The 27,706-nt window shown below is 41.7% G+C and overlaps 2 protein-coding genes across 3 annotated transcripts; one reads left to right on the top strand and one right to left on the bottom strand.

Annotated features, from left to right (window-relative positions):
* Positions 1-449: 449 nt before the first annotated feature.
* TNFRSF12A (TNF receptor superfamily member 12A) lies at positions 450-6,906 on the bottom strand. The gene is made up of 5 exons (XM_032234699.1): positions 6,740-6,906; positions 4,455-4,556; positions 3,194-3,328; positions 2,648-2,702; positions 450-1,504 (listed from the first exon to the last, which is right to left on the bottom strand). The coding sequence occupies exons 1-4, from the start codon at positions 6,810-6,812 to the stop codon at positions 2,650-2,652; spliced, it is 363 nt and encodes a 120-aa protein (XP_032090590.1). The 5' UTR covers positions 6,813-6,906; the 3' UTR covers positions 450-1,504; positions 2,648-2,649.
* Positions 6,907-18,625: 11,719 nt separating this feature from the next.
* LOC116522359 lies at positions 18,626-26,118 on the top strand. Of its 2 annotated transcripts, none has more exons than XM_032237239.1 (2): positions 18,626-18,869; positions 24,915-26,118. In XM_032237239.1, exon 2 carries the CDS (start codon positions 24,915-24,917, stop codon positions 25,692-25,694), a length of 780 nt encoding a protein of 259 aa, XP_032093130.1. In that variant the 5' UTR covers positions 18,626-18,869; the 3' UTR covers positions 25,695-26,118. The 2 variants fall into 2 exon arrangements, with proteins under 2 accessions (XP_032093130.1, XP_032093131.1); XM_032237240.1 differs by lacking the exon at positions 18,626-18,869 and adding an exon at positions 19,333-19,454.
* The last annotated feature ends 1,588 nt before the right edge of the window (positions 26,119-27,706 follow it).

The following is a 27,706-nucleotide window of genomic DNA, read 5'->3' as shown; positions in this document are numbered from 1 at the left end:
CCCTATCACTGGAAGAACTCTCCAGGGGAAATACGATGGAGAAAACTGAAAAGTTTGATAGACTTCAATCCCCAGAATTTCCTAGGCAGCATTGTTAAGAATTTTGGTAGCTGAAGTCCAGACATTGATTGAGGCACTGATTTATTCATTAGCAAAGGATTTACTTGTTCTGATCAAAATTTGCACAAAATTGTTTCCCACCATCTGCTACCTTTAAAGTGGAGATTTTACTTGGATTATTGGCATGGCATACATACATACACAATATATGCTTTATTACTTAGCTTGTGTGGGAGAGGAAACAGAAGTGAGAATACCTCGGTCTCTATCTAGAAATCTCATCATGAAATCTCATCAATCTCATCATCTCAATCCACTTTAGAGGATTCTTAGAGAGACTCATCTCATGTGAAATGCTTTAAAGGTTGCAAAAAAAAAGAATCTCACACTAAACCTTAAGATGATTTATTCAGCCTCAGCTTTTTGTAACATGCAAATATGACCAATTGTGGTTTATTTTATACATTAAACAAACTATGATTTAGAGTGGTGGTCAATATCAAATCCATCAATATTCACATTCACTTCCTGGGGACAATTTGCAACATTTTCATATCAAACATAAGCATTTTTATTTCACTTCAGTTCACAAATGCTGTGTCAGGAAATGAAAGTCTTTTTCATTTTTTTTTCTGAATGCAGTTAAAAAAAAAACACAATCACACCATAAAATTAAAAATCTCTTACGAGAGCAGAAGACATAAATAGGGTCTCAAAAGGGAGCACCAAAGAGAAGAGGAAGAGAGAAGAGCAAATAGCAGGGACAGTCAGAGGAAGCAAACCGGTGCCCTCCTTATGGAGCAAAACACCCATAAACCTAAGGCAATTGATTTTTCATGGCATTATGGGAGTTGTAATCCAGAACATCTGGAACTATGCCTAAATTGACTTTTTGATGTAGTGGCCAGCCACTGATAGGGGCTAATGGTGCAGGAAGCTCTGTTGAGGCTAGTCTTCCTCTCTCATGGAGAGTTTTTAGCACCCAATATATCTCTATATACAGATAATCTAAAAATCACATTCATCGTTTTCCCTAAAATGTTCCCCAGAGGGAAATGACAAAGGGAGAGGCCCACAACGCAGATCTAGGAATTGCAAAGTCCCCCAAATTGTAAGCCCTGTAGAAAAATAAATCACCCCAATATGGGGCATTAGGCCTGGGGTATATATATATATTGCTGGAAGTGAGTTTTTTCCCCCACCTCACATAGCACAAGGCGCTTGACAAGGAAAGTGGTCGCCCTTTCCCAGAGGGGGCCTGTTTCCTGAAATGGGAGCAAGAGACAGTAGGTTTCACAGCCCTTGGCTGAGTGTGCAAAATGTAAGGCCCCAGAATGCCAGGGCAGATGAAAAATGTCTCCCCCGCAGCTTCAAGAAAAGTCGAGGTAATCAAAACGTTTTCTTTGCTGTTTCCTGAATCTGAAGTGGTGAGGGGGGGAAAAATCTGTGGGGAAAAAAACATAAGGAAGATAAATTTGCGCTCGGTATGATTCTTTCTTGTTGCCCCCCCCCCCCCCAATTCCCATCACTCTAGGGCAGTGTTTCTTCACCTTGGCCACTTTCAGATGTGTAGATTTCGCCTCCCAGAATTCCCGGAGTTGAAGTTCACATGGCTGGCTAGGGGATTCTGGGAATTGAAGTCCACTCATCTTAAAGTGGCCAAGGAGGTCAACTGATTGGGAATGACAGCTGGGATATGCAGAAATATATCAGAGATATTATTTTGGAAAGGGAAAACACTGGAAACAGACCAATGGGACTTTTCTTGGATCAGTTTGGCCTACCTCCCAGGGTTGTCATTAAGTTTTAAAAAGAGTAATAGTGCCATTTCTCTATTTATTATTTATTTGTTGGATTTCTTATCCCTTCTTAATGACTTGATACCTTTACTTGAGCAAATCCCATGAAGAACAGGATGTTTTAAAAACAAAAATATGCCAAATATGAAATTGAGGGGTCTTTCGTGCTCCCTGAGCTTGCTTGTTTTCTTGCAGACATTTTATTACCCAAACTAGGTAACATCATCAGTATCAATAGTAGGTATGAAATGAAATACATACTACTCATTCCAATGATGAAATTGGAAGTTTTCAGAGAAGGTATAAGATCAACAAAACACTCCTAGGCAGCATTGCTCAGAAATTAGACTTAATCAGGTGTCAGTCCCTGTAAATATGTGTACTAGGAGAACCTGCTGAGATTATTTAAACATGAAAGTGTTCAGGAACGAACATGAAACTATGCCAAAAGGAAAAAAGACTTCTATTATCACAGTGTGACTTCGCTATACTTCACAGAAATATACTTAGCTTCTGTAAATGTTTCACTATCTAGAAAAAAAGTTTTCTGCTCAAGGTTATTGTGGAGGTTTCTGAAAAAAAGGGAAAGCTAAACATTTTGTGGTTTCTCTTGAGAACTAGAAACTTGGTTTCTCTTTCCCCCTCTTAAAGGGTTACAACATTAAAAGCAATAAAACTAATAGATATTTCTACAGTAATAACAATAATAGAAGTGTTCCACCCAAAGGCAGAAAGGAAGGAAGGAAGGACAAGGAAAGGAATTGAGATTAGAAGTATCCTGATCTCACCTTCAGTGTATCAGTGATTCTTGAGCTGAATGGCCTCCAGTTTCTTCAATTGGGGCTGGAAAGAGAGTAAAAAGGTAGATAAAAGATTTAGCAGTGCGAAGGAGAGGTGGAGACTTTGCTACACAGATGCTCACTGTACAGTAGTCCTTGAATTATGACAATTGGGATCAGAATTTCTGTTAAGCATGGGGACTAGTATCTGTGTCATACCTGATTTTATGACCTTTTTGGGCACAGTTGTTAAGTGAATTACTCCAGCTGTTAACTGAATCACATGGTTGTTAAATGTCCCCTGTCCCCCCCAATTTTTGCTTGTCGGAGGCCAGCTGGGAAGATTGCAAATGGCAATCAAATGACCCTGGCATGCTGGTAAATACATGCCAGGCTCATTTCATTTTGATCATGGGATAGTTGTAAGTGTGAAAACCCATCAAGTCAGTTTTTTCAGTAACTTCAAATGGTCGCTAAACGAATAGTTGTTAGTTAAAGACTAACCGTGGCAACAATTTCAACTAGGACGAAACATCATAAAAAGGAAGAACTTACTGGTGAATTTTTCTCTCCGTCGGCAGCGGGCATAAATAATTGTTCCTGCAATGATGCTAGCCAAGAGAACAGCACCCAGCGATGCCCCAATTAGCACCCACAAATTGAAGGAGTTGGTGGGCTGAGGGTCTCCACCTGCAACAGTGAGAAGAACACCTTAAATTCCCCTGGAAAAAAAGGCCTTTAGTTGATCTCAAAGGATCTTTGGCTGATGCAGCCAATTACTTAATCTGAAACAGACATCTACTGTTTAAAAATCCTTTCCCTTCCTGCCTACCTAGGCCCCTCAAGGCAGAGAGTTGCCACAAGCGGTGGAGTAAAACTATATACAAAGACTTTACTTTTTTCCAGTTTTAAAACTTGGAATAGAGGTGGGGAAAAAAAAATCAATTATTTCTTTCATTGCCAGCAGCACAACGGCACAATCCTGCTCATAAAAAGGCTGGCCAAAAACTCTTTCTGAACTCTAATTAACTCCAGGCCCCGAAAAGGAGCTTGGAGATGACGCAGATCAGCCACCAGTGGTAAATCTGGACCTCTTTAAGGGAACAACGGCACCAGTGGTTGCTCTCAGGCTTGGAGGAAGATGCCAAGGCTTGCTTTTATTCATTTATTTATTTATTAAATGTGTATACCACTATCAAGTGACCACTTGGTCCCAAAAGAAAGGGGAGGAATTAAAAACAAAGACTACAGTTAGCAGACCTACAGCTAATAGCAGTCCGCAAAAGCCAAGATGGCGGCCACAATCATGTGACTGAAGCCCCACCCCCTTTTATGAGTGCTGTGGAGCCATGACTGTGCAACCCAGGTACAAATGGGGATTTTTTTTAAATCAATTGAGGTTGAAGCTGAATGTTTTACTTTTTTTGACCATCCCTCAATAAACCTTTGTCCCTGAATGCCAAAGAGGGCTGCCTTCTGCGGTGGTGGACGCCACAGGGAAGGGAATCATGGTCAGTTCCTGAGTGATGAGAATGGATCCTATCGTCAGATTAGTTTAATTGATTATTGGCTTCTGAATATGCAGCGACAGGAGGCAGCATCTTGACTTTGCGCTTGGGGGGCAAAATGTCCCAGGGGAAAACCTGCATTCAACCGTTTCATCATCCAAACATTCAACCCCAGAGAATCATATGTTGTAGCATCAGGCTGAACACATCCAACCACTCATCCTTTCTCCCCGAGTGCTCCAGGAGCTTTCCTGGCAATATGGAGCCCTCCTCCGCCACACTACCAGGCATAGTTAGGAGCCACTCACAGGTAGAGCAAAAATCGTTCTTGTTTTGACGTTGGCACACTGAACAATCCATGCACTTTTCCAAGTCGGGACTCCAGGACTGGCCTCCAGGACAGGTAGTTTCTGAGGAGGGGGAAAAAAGGCAGAAAGGGATTTGAGAGTTCACCCATCTTCTTTTTCACACAAAACAGCATTAGAAAGTTTCTGCCTCCCTAAAGCACAGTGGAGTTCTGGTATTTCTGATTCTGCCCCCTTGCAAGTATGTTGGACTCCAGCTCCAATCCCTGGCTTCCTAACGAAACTGAAATCCAGCATGTTTGTAGTCATAGCTGTTCTCCTAAAAATTCATGAATCGGAAAAGAAAGAAAGAAAGAGGGAGGGAGGGTGAAAGAGAAAGAAAGAAAGAAAGAAAGAACGGATTTGGGTCATGGGAAGCATTATCAACTGGGTGAAAATAGGGAAGCAAAATAAAATTCATAAATGGGAGGGCACTGCATTTAATTTATGTGATCCAACCTCCAACCCCCCCCCCCCCCCCCATGACACCAGGGCTATTTCCAGAGGGATAACGTCACTGGGGTGAGTGGGTATTGTGTTTCACCCCGAAACGTGAACCAGTGTTAGGAACAGGAGAACATTTGTGTGTGTGTGGGGTGGTGGTGGTGTCAACTCAGGGAGCATCATATCGCAAAATGGGAGTGGGGTAGAAGGAGAGGGACCGTCCCGTCCCCCCACCCCCCGCAATCACGTCCTTCACTTTTAAATGACTTCATTGATAAAACATGCCTCGAGCGAGCAGGCAAGCAGATGGCGCTGAGCCCAGAAGCGGAGCTGGCGAATGACTCAGTGTGGGTCGCATGACGCCGACGTCAGACCGCTCAGCCTGCCCCGCCGACCCCACTTTTCTTCCCTTGCAGGAGGGTAAGACGCCCCGAGACTTTCAGTCGGAAAGCCCGCCAATGGGAAAGAGAGGGGCGGGGCCTCACATTCATAAACATCCCACTTCTGACAACTTCTGTGATTGATGTCGCGGGGGAGGGGCGGGATTTAATTTTGAGCCAGTTTGCCAGCTGATAAGAAAGCGTCACTAAGCATGTGCAGATCTATCTATCTATCTATCTATCTATCTATCTATCTATCTATCTATCTATCTATCTATCTATCTATCTATCTATCTGCAGTTTATATTATCATCTATCTACTCTATGCAATCTATGTCTGTCTGTCTGTCTGTCTGTCTGTCTGTCTGTCTGTCTATCTATCTATCTAATCTATCTATCATCTATCTATCTATCTATCTATCTATCTATCTATCTATCTATCTATCTATCTATCTATCTATCATCTATCTATCTATCTATCTATCTATCTATCTATCTATCTATCTATCTATCTATCTATCTATCTATCTATCTTTATTCTGCCTTTATTACTTTATAAGTAATTTAAGGCGGTAAACGTATGTAATATTCTTCCCTACTCATATTTTGCCATAACGATAATCCTGTGAGGTGGGCTAGCGCGACTGGCAACCAAAAACAAATTCGACTTTACACTAATAGTGGTTTTCCAGCCGGCATCGTTATGTTAGCGGCTCCTTGACAGGTAAAGATTCAACAGGTTCAGTCCTGAGAAGTAACGAGACCGCGATAGGAGGTTGCACCTGCTGAAAAACTTTGCATTAGGGGTCGTTAAGATTGAGATGACCGCACCGGCTTTATATTGAATCTCTCTCTTCCTTGGAGGGTTCGCAGATCTAAGCCTTTCCCTTAACATCACGTGTGAACGCTCCATGCTATATGCAGGACTGAGCCCTGTATCGACCGACATATGCTTGTCCGCTTAAAAATCGCTGCGAGGTTTTCACTCCACGTTTTCTACACGAAGGGCAGCCACGGCCGGGACTCCTGATAAGCGGTCAATCACAAAAGAGATCCAGGCAAACTACAAACTACATTCGTTCATTCATTCATTCATTCGTTTATTCCTTCCTATACTCATTCATTCATTCATTCATTCATTCATTCACTCGCCAGTCTCCCTCTCCCCAGTTTTATCTCCATCTGCCGGCTCTTTCTCGTCCCTCCCGAACCCCCTTCCCAATGTCTCTTCAAACGGCACCGGGGGACCGCGAGCGGCCAAGGCGGCAATTCAACAGGTAGAGAGACACCTTCCCGTCCCAACCCCGAAAAGCCGCGCCTATTTGCTCTCCGCCGGCTCTCCCGTGGTTGAAAAGTTCGCCGAGAGAGGAGAAAGGGGCACCCGCCCCTCTCCCCACCCTCAATGCTACCCTGATCCCCATTTACCTGCGATGGGCTCTCCCCGGGTGGACCCCAGCAACACGGGCAAAAGCCCCAGGATGACTCCCCAGGCAAGCATCGCAGGTGGATCTCGCTGTTTTTTTCGCCGCCGCCGAGGATGTCCGATGGCGAGCAAGCAAGCAAGCAACCGACCGCCAGCCACGCTCTGACTCAGTGCTGAAAACTCTCCCCGGCTCGGCTTCGGCCGGCTCGGTTCCCGGCGAGAGACGCCCCCGCAGTCGGGGATTGGCGGGCGCGCGGCCAGGGCTCCGCGTTCCATCCTTTGATCTGCGGGGGAGGTGCGGGGGGGGGAGGGAGAGCTGGAGCGAGTCAGCGCAGGAAAGGAAACGGTTTGGCCGGGGAAAACGTGGGAGGCGGCGACAGGGAGTGAGGGGGGGGGGCTCGCGCGTTGGCCCGGCCCGCTTTCTCGGAAGTCCCGCTGGGCTGGAAATCCTGTGGCCCCTCTGGAATGGGCCGCTTTCCGTTCATTAGGGCTTTTCTTTTCGTGTTTCCAGCGGAGTATTTTGAAGCCACCACAACTATAGCCATAATAATTATAATTTGGAACAGCACCTAATCTAATAGGATCACTTTTAACTATCCAAGATCAGGGGCAGATTCCGATAGTCAAAAGTGCTGTACCAAATCCAGTTCCCACAATCAACAACAAAATGTCAACAACAAAAACAATAATTTGAAATAATATATAAAATATATATAATATATAATTGCAATATATGAAATAATATAATATATGAAATAATATAATATGAAATAATATAATATATGAAATAATATGTAATGTAATATGAAATAATATATAATGAAATTATAATATGTAAATATAGCAATATAAATGTAATATGTAATATAATATATATAACTATAAAGGTATATCCAGACAGATCTATACAATAGCAGAGTTGGAAGGGACCTTGGAGGTCTTCTAGTCCAACTCCCTGCCTAGGCAGGAAACCCTATACCCTACATAATACATAATATATAATACATAATATATAATAAATATATAATATATACAATATAACATAATATAACACAACATAACATAATATAGCAAATTGTATCTCAGAGATACCAATAAACTTGTTCTGAAGTTTTTGCTCAAGCAATTGTTATTTAGGGTACGTGGTACTAACCTGATTTATTTATTTCTTTTAATGTGTTCATTGTTTCATTTCCTACCTTTGTTTTACATAACTCAGGGCAAAGGTACAAAATGCTGGATCTTCTCATTTTTCCCACAACAACCCTGCAAGGTCGACTGGGCTGGGAGTGAAATAGCCCAAACTCACCCAGCCGCCTTCCATGCTGAGAATTTATCATTTCTTGGTTTCCAGGCCAAGCACCTTAAGCACAAGACCAACCTGGCTGTCCTATCAGTAACGTTAGAAGCCATGGACAACTTGCCCCTAATCCTGTCCATCTCCCTTTTAACCCTGTTGCAATTGGCTGCCATCCTGGGTGGTGTGTAGAAGGTCCCTGCATTTAGTTTCAGTGTGTGACCTTGAGCCCCTGTGGTGTGAGAGGAGGTGAAAGGGAGAAATCTCTCAGGCCAGCTCACTGCATGGTTTAAATATTTATCATGCAAGAAATATATTAAATTCCTGTGAACGTGGAAAGCATGACATAATTTGTGAAACCATTTTAGTGGGGGTAAAACCTCCTTTGTGGATCTGTGGTCTAGGAAGTACAGTAAATGCATAGTTTTACCCTTTCATCCTCTTGTGTCTTCCAGAACATATTGTTCCCATCAGCCACAGCCAGTGCTTGCAGAAGGATAGGAACTGTAATCCAGCCCATCGTGAAGGTGTGCATATTTGTATGCATGTTGTAGGAGGTGGCAATTTCCAGCCTTGGCTGATCTCTTTTTCTACTCTATAGGATACCAACAGGAAAGCCCAAGAAGGCTGGGAAGTTGCTAAAATTGTAGCAGAAGAAGGCAGTTGAGAATTGCTACTATGAAGATAGTCCTTGACTTACAACTTTTTGTTTAGTGACCGTTCAAAGTTATAAGGGCACTGAAAAAAAGTGACCTAGTTTTTCACACTTAGGAAAACTTTGCAGCATCCCCATGGACACATGATCAAAATTTGGACGCTTGGCAACTGACTCATATTTATGACGAATGCAGTGTTCCTGGGTCATATGGTCACCTTTTGCGACCTTCTGACAAGCAAAGTCAATGGGGAAGCCAGATTCAATTTACAACCATGTTACTAATTTAACAGCTGCAGTGATTTATTTAACAACCGGGGCAGGAGAGGTCGTAAAATGGGACAAAACTCACTTAACAAATGTTTCACTTAGCCACCAAAATTTTGGGCTCAGTTGTGGTCATAAGTCAAGGACTAGCTATATAATATTGCTCCAAGAAAACCATGTGGTCAACATGAGGGATTTTATTTTTAAATGCTTTGAGAGGGAGGGAGAATGTAGTAGCTGACATATAGAGAATGGATAGATATTAAAATAAAATGCTTTTTCAACCTACAGATTGTACAGAGAAAGGCTTGATTTTGGCTCAATCCAAGGTTTTGGATTGACCCAAAGGTTTTGGAGGTTTTGGAGTAGATCCACCTGAGAAATGGGACATGTTGGAAATTAAAACCAAAGAAGCTTGGAGACATAATAATTGGATACTTCTGGAACTGTCTAGACTGCAAGAAAGCAGTGTGACAGAGTCAGGCAACAGATGAATTTTTTTTTTAAGGGAAAAAGAAGAGAGGAGAAACAGGCTTTCTAACTTGGCTGAGGACAGGACAGGTTTAAATATTATAAATTTTAAGTAAAAGATACTGGAAATTTACTTACTTTACAAAGTTGCTTTAGCAATACAGATTTGAAGGCAATTTCTGTTTTAGACATCAAATGTTCTGGACACAGATCAGCCTCCCAGAAACACCCTTTGCCATTTCTGACTTATTTGGTATTCCTCCTGTGCTTTAGTCATCTTTGTCTATAATTATAGCAAAGACAGGATTCCGTGTGGCTGGCCTAAAAGCACGACAGACTAACGTGTTTTCTAGTGTTTTTCAAACTTGAAAACTTCATGCTGTGTGGACTTCATGTCCCAGAATTCCTCAAACAGCGTGTTGGGATTTGAAGCCCATACTTCTTAAAATTGCCAAGTTTGAAACTGAATTGAATTGAATACTTTATTTGGCCAAGTGTGATTAGACACACAAAGAATTTATCTCTGGTACAGAAGCAGTAAGTGTACATACAGAGCAACAGAATAATCCAGTCTGAACATCTGGCTGACTGTGTGTCAAACCATAATAATATTAATACCACCAATTAAAGGGGGAGTAAAGAAGATAATAGAAAGGACAAACAATAATACTACACTGCTGTATTGTAGATACAGGTAGTCCTTGACTTAACAACAGTTCATTTAGTGGCTGTTCAAAGTTACAGGGGCACTGAAAAATATGACTTATAACAGATTTTCACACTTACGACCATTGCAGCATCCCCATGGACACATGATTAAAATTCAGATGCTGTGATCATTATTTATAACCTGACAAGAGAAGTCGATGGGCAAGCCAGATCCACTTATCAACTGTGTCACTAACTTAACAACTGCAGTGATTCACTTAACAACTGTGACAAGAAAGGTTGCTAAATGAGGCAAAACTCACTTAACGAATGTCTCTCTTAGCAACATAAATGTTGGGCTCATATGTAGAGGACTACATGGATCACCCACCTCTCTATATTGTGAGGTTTCATCCATCCCATGAGGCAATTGATGTATAATTTTAATTTTGTGCTGATCAACTTATGTTAAATGGATTCGCTTCACTCACTCGGAGTGGTCTCCCTTCCTTGGCCAACTCCTCCTCAAAGGACTATCCTCTTATTTATTTATTTATATTTTATTTATTTTATATGTTAGTTTGTCAAACATGTACAGGATAGCAGATATAAATATAAACATGGACATGAACAAAGGAAATGAATACAAATAGATGGGGACAGTAGGACAGGGATGGAAGGTATTCTGGTGCGCTTATGCACGCCCCCTGTACGGACCTCTTAGGAATGGGGTGAGGTCAACAGTAGACAGTTTAAGATTGAAGCTGTGGGGGTTTGGGGATGTAACAATGGAGTCAGGTAGAGCATTACAGGCGTTGACCACTCTGCTGCTGAAGATGTATTTTCTGAGTTTGGAGCGGTTTATCTTGTTTTGTATCTATTGTTTGCTTGTGTATTATTGCGGTTGAAGCTGAAGTAGTCATTGATAGGTAGGACGTTGTAGCAAACAATTTTATGTACTGTGCTTAGATCAGGCAGTGTAGTTCCAGGTTTTCCAAGCTCTAAAATTTTGAGCCTGGTGGCAAAAGGGAGAATTCTATTGCGAGAATATTATTATTCTTGGTGAATTCCCCTCTTTAGCCCCCAATGCCCAGGAAGGTCACATACAGCCTCACACTTCTAGTTGTTAGTGCATATATTTCTTTGCCTTTCCATCACTGACTTCATACCACAGTGTAGGAATGCCCAGGGTTTCAATACACAGGAACTCGCTAGCAGGGAGTTGTGCAACCTTAGAAATTCCCTGGTGACAAAGAGGGAAGGCTGGTTGCCAAACTGTTGCAGCCATCTGGCGAGGCCCAGCCCTCTTGTTAACTAGCCTCCACTCCAGGCATGTGACTCACTGGAGGGCAAGATTTGAAATCGGCTCTTTCAGGGCCCAGGAACAATTCAAAGTATCAGATTAAAATGCACCGCTGTGCTCTGGGAAGTGCTTTTGTCTTTAAGTAGCCATTAAATGCCGCCAGCTGTGACGCTGACAGGCTGAAGATGGATGGATGGATGGATGGAGAGATGAGGCGCCTGGCGCTTCCCAGATGTGGTTTGGATTCTAATTTGGATCAGCCCTGCCACCAGGCCAATTCTAGACATTGTTCTCATCAAGGATAGCCGAGTTAGGGTTAGAGTTAGGGTTACAATTTACAACTGTAAATCAAAATGTGATCAATGTATAGTGTGGAAACTATGGAAACAATGGACACAATTATGATTTTTAAATACATTACATTAAATACAATGTAATGTATTTAAAAAGAGACTATACTAAATGTGTAAGAGAAAAAATGGTCGTGATTAGGATGCATAACATAATGTATATTTAAAAAGAATTTGATATAACCAGTGTACTGCTGTTGCAAAATTGAAACTGATGTAGTCTAAAGAAAAATGTGCAATAAAAAAGTGTTTTTTAAAAAAGGATAACCAAGTTAGCCGTGTGTGTGTGTGTGTGTGTGTGTGTGTGTGTGTGTGTGTGTGTGTGTTGTTGGAGACTAGATAAGGTGGCTAGAAAGAACTAGGTTGTGGAATGTCTCACTTCACACAGCATCTCCCTAATTTAGGTGTTTACACGTCAGCCAGTGCGGTTTCAGACGACTTTGATTCCACGTGCACTAGCCCCACTGCCTGGCGACTTCCAAACACTCCTGCCTGGATAACTGGGAATTAGCCTTCTCTGCCGCTGGACCCCCTAAGCAGGGCAGGCCGGCCACCAGTTCATCCTCTTATCAGCGATGCAAAATCTCTTCCCACGCCCGCCCTTGCAGGGAGTTTAAAGCAGGGTTGGGGAAGCGGGAATTCTCCCCGCTTCTTCCAGTTTTACCGTAATCCCTTTAATTCTAGTTACTGTATCTTGAACAGTCACTTCCCCATGGCCCAGATGAGAGAGACTTTAGCGCCACCTACTGGTTGATTTGTGAATCCTGCTTCACCATTTTAAACCGAATATGGGAACTTCCTATAGTGTGATTATGTGTGTTTGTGTGTGTGTGTATGTAAGTATGTATTCATGCGTGCATGCATATATGTTTTATGTATGTATTTATGTATGTATTTATGACAGTTTTTGACACGTTTTTTTAAAAAAACTTTTTTAAACAAACAAGTACAGACAAAAATAAAACATAAAAACATCTTCCAATTTTGTACAGTATGTCATTTGGTTACAAAATCTTTTTGTACATTCTCACTATAGTCTTCACTTACAATTTATATAGAATCTCGTATTATCAATCTGATATATATGTATACAATTATCATTATTATACATTTATTTTACTATAATTGTCATTCATTTTATGTGAAATATTCTAAATTTTAGGTAAATTTATATTATGACATTTCATTACATCATCCTAAGTCCATCCAGTAGTAATACATCTTTATAAAATTCTTTGTCTAACCATTGATAAGATAAGTCCCATGTTTTATAAATTTGTTTATCTCTGGTTACCAAACTTTTATGCATCCTTTCCATAGTGCTCACTTACAAATTATATAAAATCTCATATTATCTATCAAATATATAAGTATACAGTATTATCATTATTAATCATTTATTTAGCTATAGCTATTATTACTCCATCTTATACAAAATATTCTAACTTTAAATAAATTCAAAGTAATTTTTATTACATTTCATTATATCATCCTATGTCCATCCAATAGGAGTGCAATCTTTTATTTCTTGGCATTTGGGGTATTTTTATTCTAATTGCTTTTTTAATAAGTCTTATATCAACATCTTTTGGCAACTTATATTTCACTCTGTGTCTTGTGAATGCTCGAAACCCCTCATCCATTCCTTCTATCCTCTTCCCTTTAGTTATCACCAATGCTTCTGTCAGAATTTCTATCATTGTTTCTGCCAAATTTTCTTCCTTTTTTTTCTTCTAAATTCTGGAATCTGAAGTAAAATTATAGTCTGTTGATCTCCCATGCCAATATTCCACTCTTATCTTTTCAACCGTACTGTCAATATCTCCAATTTTCTTATCACTTTGTTCATCTTTTTCTTTAGTTTTTTGAGATCTATCCTCAAATTTCATCATCGTTTGGTGAATATTCTCAATTTTTTCTTCTATTTCTTCTGTTCTTTGTCCAATAATCGCCAATCTCTTTTCAATGCTCTCTGTTCTTACTTGTATTTTTTGAATTTCTTGCATAATCATCTGCAATGTCACTTCCTTTTCTTTTCCCTGTTGCAACATCATCTGTATTGATCTTTTCCTTCCAATAGTGCACACTGCCACTATGTAAAAGCCAAGGCTGTTTTCCAAAGTTAACTGTTCTCTTTCCAAGTTCAGTGCAATCTTTTTTTTCCACTCCAAGCTTTTCACTCTGATAGTACCCAGAAAAGCACCTGTGTAAACATCCGTGCTCTTCCCACTATTATTTTCAATAAACAAACTCAAAGTCCTTGTAACACCATCTCTTACTTTGCACAAAATTATCAAATGCTCAAACATAGAGAAGAAAAACAATATTTCCAAGCCTCTAAGTGGCAGTGTTACTTCTTCTCATCTATTTTCACTTCCCTCTTTATATTCTTTATATTCCAGGAAAGAAAGAAATTTTTAAACAAGAAAATATTATAGGATGTTGAAAAGAGAAAGAATGAAAAATTTAAAAATAAAATAAAAATAAAATCAGTCCAGTTTAAAAAATAAGCGTTTGTAGAAATTCCAGCAGTAAAAGGATTAAAGAAAAATAACACACTAAGTTTGACTCAAACTTAATCTTGCCGCTTGACCTCTTTTGTCTTCAGTTTTAACTTTACTTTTAATTTTTGGGGTATTCTCTCATCTAATAGTAAACACTATCTCACCAATTCGACACACTTTCTCTCTTGCTTGTCTTCCGTTTCTGGAGCCGTCCCAACTTTCAGCAATTTCAATGGCTGCTTCTTTGTCGTCGGAAAAAAGGGCTTCTCCTGGATCTACCAGGGACTTTGCGACAGTGACATGCAGTCGGGGGGGGGGGCAGGGGAGGCAGAGCCTCAATACTGTCATCATGAAAAGAAAAAAAAATGTAAAAGGAAAAAGGCCAAAGCTGAGGTCAGGCTGAGCTAGTTGCTGCCAAAGTCACAGTGGATGACTCTGCTTAGTGCCTAACTGTTTAAAAAAGCCTCTAAAAAGCGCCCTCTACAGGAGAAGGCAGGAAAACGATGTTCCTCATCTAGTCTGACTTTAGGCATTTTATGATCACTCGAGCAGAGTTAAGCAAGGGTTAAAAGCTGAAAAATTCCTGACATAGATGAGGCACGTCGTTCTCCTGCCTCCTCCTGTAGAGGGTGCTTTTTTAGAGGCTTTTTTAAACAGTTAAGCAGAGTCATCCACGGTGACTCTGGCAGCAACTAGCTCAGTCTGACCTTAACTCTTGCCTTTTTCCTTTTACATTTTTTTTCTTTTCATGATGGCAGGCAAGAGCAGAGTTGAAATCCTCTCTGAAACATCTGGAAAAGGTACGTGTGGGTCAAAGGGAGGGGGAGGAATTCAAACTTCATCCTCCTGGTGTGGGGCTTTGAGCAAAGGCTGGAGGGAAGTGCTCTCCTTCCCCAAGTGTAGTTTGATTGCAGACAGAGCCACATTGTCTTTTCAAACCTGTAATCAGTGATGCTGGGCTGGATTCTTCCTGGGCTGGGGGAAAAGTGTGTGTGCTCCAGTACGGCTCTTTGACTGGCTTCCTGCCTCCTCCTGTGGTCTCCCTGACTCCCTCCAATCCAACTGTGTGTGTGTGTTTGAGAGGGGGGAGGGAGGGAGAGAGGGAGGAAGGAGGGGAAGGGAGAAGAAAAAGAAAAAGAAAGAAGGAAACTTATTTTGCAAAGGAGAAAAATAAATGCTGTCACTTTAAATCAGAATTGAGCATGCCTGGCTTTGGAATTCTGGGAGTTTAAGTCCACAAGTCTAAAAAAAATTGTGTCAGTGCCTCACCAGCCATAAACCTCACCGCACGTCATTGCTTTGCGATGTCCCCGGGATCAGCAGGATGTGCCCTTCTGTATCACCGTCTCTACGGGACGGTTTAGGTCCCAGTTTGGCCTGGATCGGGAGAACCATCTTGATTTTCTGTTCTGCACATGCGCAGAACAATCTTCATTGAAAAAATCTATAACCCTCCCCTCTTTTTCCCCTTTTCTAATGTTGTTGCATGCGCAGACCTTTTTAGGTGCAAAAACCTTTGTGCCACAAACCAGTTGTAATGCCAGCAGGAACCCATCCCTGATGCCAGCCCTCAGCTGCAGCACACATGTGCTCACCAGCCAGCTGATTTTCGGCCTTCTGGAGGGCCAGGTGAGGCCATTTTTGCCCTCCCCAGACTTCAGGAAAGCCTCTGGAGCCTGGGGAGGGCAAAAAATAGGCCCAACTGGAGGTTTGGAAATGAACCAGCCAGGCTGGGATTTTGAGGTTCTCCGAACTGGCCATAATGTTAGCAATGGGTTCTCTAGAACCTGGGTGAACCGTAGCAGCCCACGCCTGCCCCCTATCCTGATCTCTACAACCATGACGCTTTCTTGAGCTGTGGGTTTCTTTTTTGGGGGGTGCCAGTCCCGTTCTGATTGGTGGCATGTGGCTTTCAGAATGATATTTGGAATATGGCAGCATCTCGGCTGTGTTAACTTACTGCACTTTCTGCAAAGTGGCTCGAAGAAGCAATCAAACACAAAACCAAGCTAAGGAAATATGGGAACTGCCACCTTGTGGACCTGTTGAAACCTGCATGCAAGTTATTAAGCACCTTCCTTTCCAGGATCTGATTTCTCTCCTTGTTGTAATTGCATCTGCAAGATCACTGCATAAAAGTTCCAGAAAATCTTTTTATTGTTATTATTATTATTTTGCAGCCACATCCTGGGGCTTATGCTTCTCTAGTCTCCACACACTAAACCCTGGTTCATTGTCCTGTATTGAATTCTCTTTGTCCAATGAATACTTTCCCGCAAAGGAATGGCTCCTCCAATAGAGAGGATCAGCTTTAAATGCCTTATTTGTTGAAATATTCTTGAAAAACAGCGTGGTTCAGAGCTTTATTATTCCCAGTTTGTGTGGCTACAGCACAGTCTATAAATGGAGCTTATTGGAGAAATGGAAAGAAAGACGGTTGTAGCCATAGGTGAGTGAGGGGCCTCAAGATTCCCATTCCTGCCTCCCCCATTTAATTGTTGCAAATTTCATTGCATGTTTCAAGGACATGCTCCATGGTTCAATGCATCTGGAAGGCACCAGATTGGAGAAAACTGACATACTGGGAGCTACTTAAAAACATATCACTTCAAATCTCTATGACTCTTTTTCCTTCTCTTTTTCTGAAGAGTCAGGCTTTGAATCCCATCTTCTGGCTTTGTGACAGAACCTGGGTCAAGGTTTTTGGGGACAGACAGCTGATGCAGTTGTATCCATACACATCCCTGGTGTGTCATGAGGCAAGATATGCAAAAAATACACTCAAGTAAGTTCTCAGAGAACATGGATTTTCTGTTCTATAGCATAGAGCTATGGATGACTCTGAGAAAAGGACCAGAAGTTGTTATTTTCACACGTATCACATAATCTATATTCAGAATGTGGGCTTGGAGATGAACCAAAGCCAAATACTTTCAAGGGCTGGTTTGCAAGCAGAAATCCAGATGTTCTTTTCAGTGCTAAAAATAATATACAGTGACTTCATCATGCCATTGGGGTTCCAGTATTTGCCACAATGCCAACAGACATGCATTTTTCATCATTTCTCTCTGGTGAGGCATAGATTGAGATGTGAAACAAATAAACAGATATAGTTTAAGTGGTACTGGTTCAATAGTAGTAACTGCGAGAGGAATGTGGGAGTCCTGGTGGACAATCACTTAAATAGGAGCCGGCAGTGTTCAGCAGCTGCCAAAAAAGCCAACACAGTCCTAGGCTGCATCAACAGAAGGATAGAATCAAGATCACCTGAAGTGTTAATACCACCTTATAATGCCTCAGTAAGAACATACTTGGAATACTGCATCCAGTTTTGGTCACCATGATATAAAAGGTGTTGGGGCTCTGGAAAGAATGCAGAGAAGAGCACAAAGATGATTATGGGTCTGGAGGCTAAAACATACGAAGAACTGCTGCAAGAATTGGGTATGTCTAGTTTAATGAGAAGAAGGACTAGGGGAGACATGATAGCAGTGTTCCAATATTTGAGAGGCTGCCACAAAGAAGAGAGAATCAAGCTATTCTCCAAAGCACCCGAAGGCAGGACAAGAAGCAATGGATGGATGGATGGAAACTAATCAAGGAGAGAAACAACCTAGAACTAAAGAGAAATTTCCTGATAGAACAATTAATTAGTGGAATGGCTTGCTCCAATACTGGAGGTTTTAAAGAAGAAACTAGACAACTATTTGTCTGAAATGGTACAGGACTGTGATTGCGAACTATAGCACATATGCCGGAAGTGGCACGTAGAGCCATCTCTCTGGACACACCAGCCGTCACCCATTGCTCTTCTGGTTTCTGGTGCACATATGTGCACAGCCAACTGGTCTTCATGCATGCATGCGCACCAGAAACCGGAAGACCAGGTGACAGGCAAGTGTGCCAGGGAGCTGCTCTTCTGGTTTCCTGTGCTCCCCAGCGCATGCCCATGCCCACTCCCACTTCACCATTTGGTGCTGAAAAGGTTCGCAACACTGGTATAGGGTCTCTTGCCTAAGCAGGGGTTTGGACTAGAAGACCTCCAAGGTCCCTTCCAACGCAGTTATTCTCTTACTCTGTTGAACTCACCTTTAGTTCAAGAGAAGCAGACATACTTATATCACAGGCCGAATCTGACTTGTAGCCATTATTCTGTGAAACCTGGCCCATCTCTGCTTTTGTTAGAGGCTTGTTTTGAATCCATTCCTGGGAAGCATCTGCAAAAGGGAGGAAAACAGACTCTCCAGGGACTTAGCTCATTCCTTCCATTCCTGGGCTGGACATGGGAAGGCCATTGATGAAAAAAAAACACAGCATATAAAAGCTCACAAGAGAAGAGGGCGTCCAATGAATGAAGTTGCATTGTTCTTTGTTCACGTCTCTTTGTGGGGAAGTGGCAACCTCCAGTGTGCAGCTGGATGGATGGGGAGAGCAGCTATTCTTACTCGTGAGAAGTGAGTTTCAGTTCAGCTTTCCACTTCTCGCTAGGCGGCACATCCTAATTCGGATAATCAGGAACAAATATAAATACTCTTCCTATCTTGAAGTACCAGACAGATGGCCGATCCAACAAAGTGAAGAAGTCTAAGAAGGTGGAAGGAAAGACACTGAGAACAGAGTAAAGATAAAAAGTAAAGGTAAAAACTCTGGTGCTCCACAGGGAGGGAATTTCACAATGTAGAATGTTCTGATGAATATTAAGAGAATTGTTGGACACAGGATACAAAAGCAGATGAAAAGAAGGAGGGGACTGGAAGGAGGGACGGTAAAGAGAAATGTTTCACATGCATGCTTTAATCCAAGGAAATCATTGCTGACCCAGAGTCCCTCTGTTGGTCGAATGGGTTGAAGGTAAGAAAGTTGGGTTGCTAGCTTAGGTGCAACTATTGTGAATTTTGAGATTATTCACAAACCAATGAAAAAGCCCAGCTTGTGTTCTGGATTGTCTCCTAAATCCTGCTCCAAGTTTTAACTTTGCAAAGTGGCTGCTTTTCTCCTTTCTTTTGCTTTTTCTCTTTAGTGGGGAAACAAGTCTAGACTACTTGCAATCCTCTTGTATTTTCATTTCCTTTGTCTTAGGAAAGGGTGAAGGAAGAGGAGGAGAAGGGGAAAGGATTCATTAAAATTGAAAAGTTGCAATTGTTTGCATTTTGGGTCCTTCCACGTAAACAGCTCCTAGTTCTACCAGTCTACCTAAAGCTCTTTATTTACTATTATTTGAGGTAAGGAAGGAAAAGTCAGTATAAATGTAGAGAAAGTTTTTTTTCTTCATGTGGAAGATGTAAAATCCAGCAAATTTGGCAGCTAAAAAACTGATTGTCACAACAGAGCCAAAGATTTCTGTTGCTAGGTAAACGTAAAGGTTCCCCTCGCACATATGTGCTAGTCGTTCCTGACTTTAGGGGACGATGCTCATCTCTGTTTCAAAGCCAAAGAGCCAGCACTATCCAAAGATGTCTCCGTGGTCATGTGGCTGGCATGACTAAATGCCAAAGGCGCGCGGAACGCTGTTACCTTCCCACCAAAGGTGGTCCCTATTTTTCTACTTGCATTTTTTATGTGGCAGAAGCTGGGGCAAGTAATGGGAGTTCACTCTGTTATGCAGCACTATGGATTTGAACTGCTGAACTGCTGACCTTCTGCCGCATCCCCTTTTCTGTTGCTAAGCAGGACAATTCTGTTGCTAAGCAGGACAGCCTGGCCACATGGCTCAGTGGTTAAGGTGCTGAGCTTGTCGATCAGAAAGGTCGGCAGTTTGACGGTTCGAATCCCTAGTATAGATCTCCTGCATGAGCAGGGGATTGGACTAGATGACCTCCAAGGTCCCTTCAAATTCTGTTACTGTTAATTGTTAATTGAGTTTTGCCCCGTTTCACAACTTTTCTTGCTAAGCGAATCATTGCAGTCGTGGCAAATAGGGCAAAATTTACTCAACAACTGTCCTGTTTAGCAACGGAAATTATGGAGTCAATTTGGTTATAAATTGTATACATGTATACCTGTATAAGCCTGTTAGAATATTACCACTAATCTTCTTGTATCACCTGCTTCCTCTAGTACATTTTTCATGGTTTGGTCTCTAGTCATAAATTAATAGTTTATCTTTGCTAATTTTAGACAGTTTTAATGCAACAGAGGAACAAACCTTTGCTGAGATTTTGATATTTTTATTTACACATTTTATCATTAATTTTCCCTCAGATAACTTCCTCTCATACTACCTAGATTCTCAGATCTTTTTGGAAACTACCCGACAAACACAGAGAGACCCAAACCCTGAAAAAAGTGGTGTTTAAGGAAGGACTAACAATTTGGGTTATTTTTGTGTGTGTAGAGAAGGATTTGTGGGGGATTTTTTAAATTTTACACTGGAGGGATAGTGCAGTGATTGGATAATATTCTTCCTGCTCTACTTTTGGTCAGTTGATAGAAATTGGTTGAGTTTGATTGGCTCCTTCCTTCTTTCTTCCTTCCCTCCCTCCTTTCTTCCCCACCTCCCTCCCTCCCTCCCCCTTCCTTCCTTCCCTACCTCCCTCCCCCTCTCCCTCCCTCCCCCTCCCTCCCTCAGAACTTTGAAAGAATTTTGCTGGGATATATTTTCCAAATATTTGGAAAAATACCACTTGTTGGATTTGTGCCTCAGTTACTTGAGGAACAGAAATCCTGGAAGAGAAAAAACAGCTACTAAAGGACAAGCAGGGGCTTGAATGAACCCTGTCAATTCTCCTCTTCTCTTATTTTGCTTCATTTAGTTTTCTCCCTCCCTCCTTTAACCTTGATCCTAATTTGTAACTTAGTAAGAACCTCATCTCTTGAGTGAAAAAATAGTCTGCAAGACACCAAATGCTACAATCTCTTCATTCTCTGTTCAGGGAGAGTGTGGCCATTTTCACACATAAACAAGGCTTCCACCTCCCAATCCCATGTGAACAGTTTGGAATCAACGCATAAAAAATTGTTTTATAGTTACCTCTCTCTCTTGAGCACTGTCATACTTGCATACTTGGGAATCTATGGAAGAGGGAGGGAGGGAGGGAGGGAGGGAGGGAGGGAGGAAGGAAGGAAGGAAGGAAGGAAGGAAGGAAGGAAGGAAGGAAGGAAGGAAGGAAGGAAGACTTAGCCAATCACAGTGAAATGATTTCCATCTGACCAAAAGTAGAATGGGAAGAATGGAAGGAAGGGTAGATGGAAGGGAGGAAGGGAGGAAAGGAGAGAAGGAAGGAAGGAGTGGATGGATAGATGGATAGAAGGGAGGGAGGAAAGAAGGAAAGGAAAGAAGTATGGAAGGAAGGAAGGTGGAGTCCAGCAGTTACTACTGGCAGTTCGCTTGTGAGTGCGCTGCGCACACATGCACAGTGCAATAAAAATTGCTCTGTGCATGCACAGAAGCAAAAAACAAGATGGTGGAGACTACGGTGCCACCCACAGAACCAGTTCAGGGATGTGACAGGCCTGGGTCATTGCCGGTTCCAACAACCCAGGCTGCCAAACCACTACCGGTTCGGTCAAACCAGTCCAAAGCAGTAGGAACTCACCACTGGAAGGGAGGGAGAGTGGGACGAAGGAAGGAGTGGAAGAAAGGGAGAAAGGGAGGGAGGGAGGGAGGAAGGAAGGAAGGAAGGAAGGAAGGAAAAGAGAATGGGACTAAGGGATAGAGGGAGGGAGAGAGGGAGGGATGGAGGAAGGAAGGAAGGAGAAACGACTTTCTTAAATTTAAACATTTTATTTATTTCATTTTCATTTTCATTTTATACAATCACTTATATACTGTGCGTAACAAAAAACAAAAAAAAAGGAAAAAATCCACCATAAAAAAAAACCCAACATGACACTTCATTCCCCCATACACCCTTTCTTCTCCCCCTCCAACTTTCATTTCTCCCCTCCAGCATTCCCCTCTTCTACTTCCCTTCCCCCTCAGACATCTCCCCCCCCTCCATCTCACCCTCCTTACATTCCCCTCTCGCTCCCTCTTTACTTCTCCCTCTTCTTTCCCTCTTCTCCTCACTTTGGTGTATCCCTACAATTAATCTATTCAGTTTATTTTTTAGAAAATAAAAGAGAAAAAGAAAAAAAAGAAAACGAGCCACAGTATACAAGTGAATTCTTATTGTTCTAAGAATTGAAACTGTAATTCCACCCTCCCCCCTCCCCCCTATAATCCCCCATCCCTAACCCCCTTACGGCTTCCCAGGTCCCATACCCGGCATAGTTCTTTAACAAGCACTTGAGTATAATAAAGCCAGCTAGCTTTAAAGTTAAAAAAATAAAAGAAAAACAAAAAAAGGGAATAGTAAAAAATAGAAAAGAAAAAAACACACACAGAAAAAAAAAAGAAAAACAAGAAAGATCAATAAACCCACTACATTAACACAGCTTCCCATCATCTGTAAATCTTAAACAATGTAGCTCATTCCAAATTTCGGTTATTTTACTACTTGCAGGGTTTCAAACTGTGTTAGAGCCAGGTAAGTTAATCAATTAGGATTCCCCAACTAAAAGTCTCATTGCTTTATCTATCTATTCAGACCTTTAATTTATCTCTTTTTTATCCGAATATCCAAACCTTTCTATAAAACCATTAAACTCAAGTACTTCTTTCATTTTTCATTTCCAACACCTCCCATTCTATCCTTACCCAGATCCACATGTAAATTTTTTTACCTTCCACCCTGCCTTTATCCATATCCACATATATATTTTATCCGCGTCCATTGCTCCTCACATATTTACTCCACCTTCCTGGAGACTCTCTGACTAATCTTTCTTAACCTTATATTGAAATAGCAACTGATACAAACATCAGCTTGCATTCTAGCCCCAAGTAGTCTAGTTAAGCTTTCGCTACCCTTCCCTCTCCCACGCGCCTCCCAACTCCGTTCGTCCCAGACCACAACTCAAAAAGATCGCGATCTCCGCTCTCCTCGCCTAGGAAAATAATTCATGCGCAATTTGAGTTAGAGTTCAAACAAATCTTATATACAATATGTGTCCACAATCAGCAACGCTTCTTTCAGTCTCCATGTCTCATCATCGATATACAACTTTTCCATTTTATCCCAGGCAGAAATCATAAAGTTTTAAGAACATCGCTAAGTCTTTATTCTTTACTCTTCTGCCCTTCCGGAAGAGGAAAGCAACACCCTCCGCCTTGTAGCCACATGTCTCGCTGCTTGTCTTCTCCTTCTCCTTGTCTCTCTCCAGGTCCGGATGAATCAGGAAGTCCCGCCTTCAGGGTCTTGTAATAAAATTCTCGAGCTTCACAGACAGAATTAATGCGGTGTTTTTGATTGCCAAATGTAACTGTAATGCCAGCTGGGACTTCCCATTTGTATGGAATCTGAGAATTTCTGAGTTCTTCAGTTAAGAAAATGTAATCTCTCCTTGCTCTTAATATTTGAGATGGTATCTCTTTAAAAACAATCAAGTCCTGTCCATCAATTCTCAACCTCTTGTTGTAAAGCTTCTGTATTATCACATTTCTGGATTCCCTTGTGGTAAAGTATATAATTATGTCCCTCGGAAGCTGTCGCTGTTTTGCTACCCACGAATTCTGGCGGTAAATTTTTTGAATCTGCCAATCAAAGTTAAGTCCCGGACTTCCCACCGAGCGGCTAAGAGCCTCAAAGAAGATCTGTTTCAAATTCTCCTGTTCGTTTTCACGCAGTCCTCTAACTCTTATTGCGAAGGCAGTCTTATTATAATTTATCATGACAAGTTGTTTTTGAGCATTTTCAATTTCCTGTTGTAACGTTTGAATTTTGGATGTCAAATTAAAGTTAGTTTCTTCCAAAAGTTCCAATTTATCCTCCGTTTCAGCAATATAATCTGTCATGACTGTCATTACTCCGATCATATCCTCCTTTGCTTGAGCAATTTTAGCATCAAATTGATCATATAAATCCGATATCAGTTGATTAATTTCCTGTCTGAAATTATTAAGCGTTTTGAGAAGAAATTCTTGTGTTAACAAATCTCCAGTGGAGGACGTAGGAGGCAAGGGTAGCGGCTTCATAGCAGTTTTTTGAGATATGTTATTAAGGAAGCGCTTCTGCTTAGATTTGGGAGCCATTCCAGAATAAAAATAAAAGACAAGCAATCAGGCTAGCCAAGAATCAAAGTCTCTGCTTCCCTCAGTTAATCTTTTAACAGTTAATACGGAGAAGCCTTCAGGAGAGTAGGGCTGACTAAGTACGTCACATCAAACACAAAAGCTATAAGATCGCCATCTTGTGACGCAGCTAGAAAAGGGAGCCTTTTGCAAAGTTGAAGCTGGTATTTTAGATAGTAATAAAAAAAATTCCTCAGGAATGGTCCCCGCCCGGATTAATTTTTAAATAGCTTAGCTTTGTCCTGGGGGGGGGGGGCAATCTGCCTAGGGCTGCAAAAAAGGCAGCTGCGGAGAACTGGCTGGAGTAAAAGCTCAGCTAATGTTGAACCTCTTCTCCATTCACAGCAAAAAAAAAGCTATGAATTACAAAGAGATCCTAACGACTGACCTTCTCCCTGCCCCTTTCTGCCAGAAAGGGGAGATATCTATAGATCTTATAAGATATACAGACCAGAACCCTGAGAGGAGCTCCGTTGAGCTCCCGACGGCGGCAGGCTCCTCCCCCCGAAGCCGAGAAACGACTTTCTTAATGAGACTTATCTCTCTCTTACCCCTTCCCTTGTCTCCATAGATGGCAGCTTTGATTACCGGTCTGGCCCGACTCTTTCAGCCAACGATGATGCTCCCTGGAGGAAAATCGGAAGGTCTTGGCCTGGCCCCATGGTACCTCCTCTTGGGCCTACGCCTGGTGGCCCTCCTTCTAGCCAATGACCCCTGGTCCTCTGCCAAGACAGACCTGGTCTGTAACTGGACGAAGACAACAATGGAGGAACATCTTCAGCCTTTCTGTCAAGCTCTCTGCTTCAACCAGCACTTCTCTTCTCCCGTCTCTTCGGCGTGGGGCCTTGGTTTCCTGCTCGGCCTCTTCCCTGTGGGGCTTATGGGGCTGATAAAGATTGTATCCGAGCACCAGAAGAAAGCTGCAACGGCAGGAGAGGAAGAGCAAGGCAACCCTGATGGCGCCACTTATGCCATGATGGCTGCAGAATCTCACCCATCCCACAAAGAAGCCATCTTAGAAAGGAACGCAGCTCCCTTGGATGCCAAGACGTCTCCTCCGTCTACCTGGCACGTAGCAGCCTTTGGTTGCCTGGTGATTCTTCTCCTGGTAATGGAGGTGGTTTTCCTCTGGGTTGTAATTGCTCTGCAGATTCCGTTGGTGACTGACCTGACCTTCCGGTGTCTTCTCGAGGGAAGGGCCTGTCCCCCAATTCTTGAGTGTGTCATGCTGGGCCAAGTAGACAAGCAGGTAGCCTTGTGGGGATTGATCTTCACGGCCATTATGAACGTGGTTGTTTGCCTGTCCTGCCTCCTCTTAAGACTTGTGAAGATTTGCCGGTGCCAGCAGTGATAATGCGTGAAGAGTGACCCCCTCCCCCCAAAAAAGTTTCTTCTACTAGCCGCCCCAAAAACTTGCCTTTTCAAGTTCTATATTTTTAAGAATAGTATTCCTTGTTCTTTCCTTGCCATCTTCCATCTTCTTTCATGAGGTATTAAAAAAAAACACACAACTGAGGCTTAAAATATATGAATGGCTAGATTTTTTTTTTACTAGAAGTGTTAAATTTTGGATAAATAAACCTAATAAGAAAGGAAAACATGTGAACGTCCTTAAATGTGTATGATTATTTTTTTAAAAAATGGTATTCCTTAGGCTAAGAGAATCAATGTGGGATAGAAGCTAAGATGTTGGACTGAAACAAGGAAACTATGTTTAAATCACTGCTTTGTCCACAAAACTGTGTGTTTGTGTGTGTTACTTTCTCTCTGTGTCTCGCTTTCTCTCTCTCTTTTTCTCTGTGTCTCACTTTCTCTCTGTGTGTGTATCTGTGTGTGTATCTCTTTCTCTCGCTTTCTCTCTCTCTCTCTCTGTCTGTCTCTCTTTCTGTCTCTCTCTGTGTGTGTTTGTGTCACTTTCTCTCTGTATCTCGCTTTCTCTCTATCTGTCTCCCTTTCTCTGTGTCTCCCTTTCTCTGTGTATGTGTATTATGTGTGTGTCTGTGTGTGTTTGTGTGTGTCTCCCTACGTCTCTGTGTGTCTCTGTCTGTCTCTGTCTGTCTCTCTCCCTGACCATGATCACTGGGCGCAATATGCTGACTCTGTAAACCACTTAGAGAGGGCTGTAAAGCTCTGTGAAGCAGTATATAAGTCTAAGTGCTGATATTGCTGTTGCTATTTGTATCCTTCCCAGTTGACTTCTGATAAAAGTCAAATTTGGTTAATGATTCACTTAACAAATGCAGTGATCTGCTTAACAACTATGGCCAAACGGGTTGTAAAATCAGGTACGTTTAACAACGGTCTTGCTTATGGAATGGAAATTCTGTTGTTCCTAGTTGTGGTTGTAAGGCAAGGATTACATGTACTACAAAAATAAATTTGAGTTACTGGAAAAAAGACAAAGTATAAATCCAGCAAATAGCAATAGCATTTGGACTTATATACTGCTTCATAATGATTCTCCCTAAGCAGTTTACACAGTTAGCATATTGTCCCCACAATCTGGATCCTGGAAGGCTGAGTCAACTTTGTGCTAGTCAGGATTGAACTGCTGGCAGTCGGCAGAGTTAACCTGCAATATTGCATTCTAACCACTGGTCTAACCACCATTATCATTCATAATAAACCAATACATTAAAAAATTATAAACAATTTGGAAAGAGTACCAGCAGGTATTCCTGGGTTCTGTAATGACATGAATATCTCAACAAGACTTTGAATTTAATTTATTTTCATAGTGGATACACACCTAGCTATTGCAGGAAATGAGGACATGCAGGGAAACATCCTCAGGAAGAAAATAAATCTCTCTATGATTCAGGTTTGTGTATTATACGAAGGTTCATTTTATTTCCAAAGTTATCTCACTGTGTGTCCTCCTTTGTGTCATGATAGAAGAATTGGCAAGGTGTGCATGAACCTACATCTTGAGTTACACAGGGAAGTGGATTAACATTAAAAATAGTTACTAAGGCAAAGGCTGACGGTAGAAACTTTTAAAGCCCTAGTTCTATAAAACTTTAATCTGTGCTTCCACTCAGATTAACCCTAGAATAACAATGGCTGTTTGGGTATTTTGTCTAATTATTTTTTACATATAACATGCCTCGTATTTAACCACCCTTCTCAAAAGAATGACTTCTGCACTACAATATGATAATCCCAATTTTAAATCCTGTTAGGATTTCATTCTTCAATTAAAAAGTAATTATGAGAACAGCAGAAGACTTATTGCATTTCAAGTCTCAGCCTGAAGACTGTGGTGGATTGCATTTCTGAAGCCAACAGGGGAAATAACACCTCGTATTTATTCCTAGGATCCAAAATGCAAGTTATTTTGCAAATGATAGAAATACGGGCCCT

The sequence above is a fragment of the Thamnophis elegans genome, chromosome Z (assembly GCF_009769535.1).
Source record: "Thamnophis elegans isolate rThaEle1 chromosome Z, rThaEle1.pri, whole genome shotgun sequence".
Lineage (NCBI taxonomy): Eukaryota > Metazoa > Chordata > Lepidosauria > Squamata > Colubridae > Thamnophis > Thamnophis elegans.
The sequence above is the reverse complement of the archived record's forward strand: the minus strand, read 5'-3'. Positions and strand labels throughout refer to the sequence as shown.

Bases quoted from the DNA above. Each gene is read 5' to 3' on its own strand.
- LOC116522359 (XM_032237239.1), top strand. From the start codon at position 24,915: ATGGCAGCTTTGATTACCGGTCTGGCCCGACTCTTTCAGCCAACGATG.
- TNFRSF12A (XM_032234699.1), bottom strand. From the start codon at position 6,812: ATGCTTGCCTGGGGAGTCATCCTGGGGCTTTTGCCCGTGTTGCTGGGG. The intron at 3,329-4,454 runs GTGAGTGGCTCC...TCACTGTTGCAG, and splicing joins GAACGATTTTTGCTCTACCT to GTGGAGACCCTCAGCCCACC. The intron at 2,703-3,193 runs GTAAGTTCTTCC...CTCTCTTTCCAG, and splicing joins ACGGAGAGAAAAATTCACCA to CCCCAATTGAAGAAACTGGA.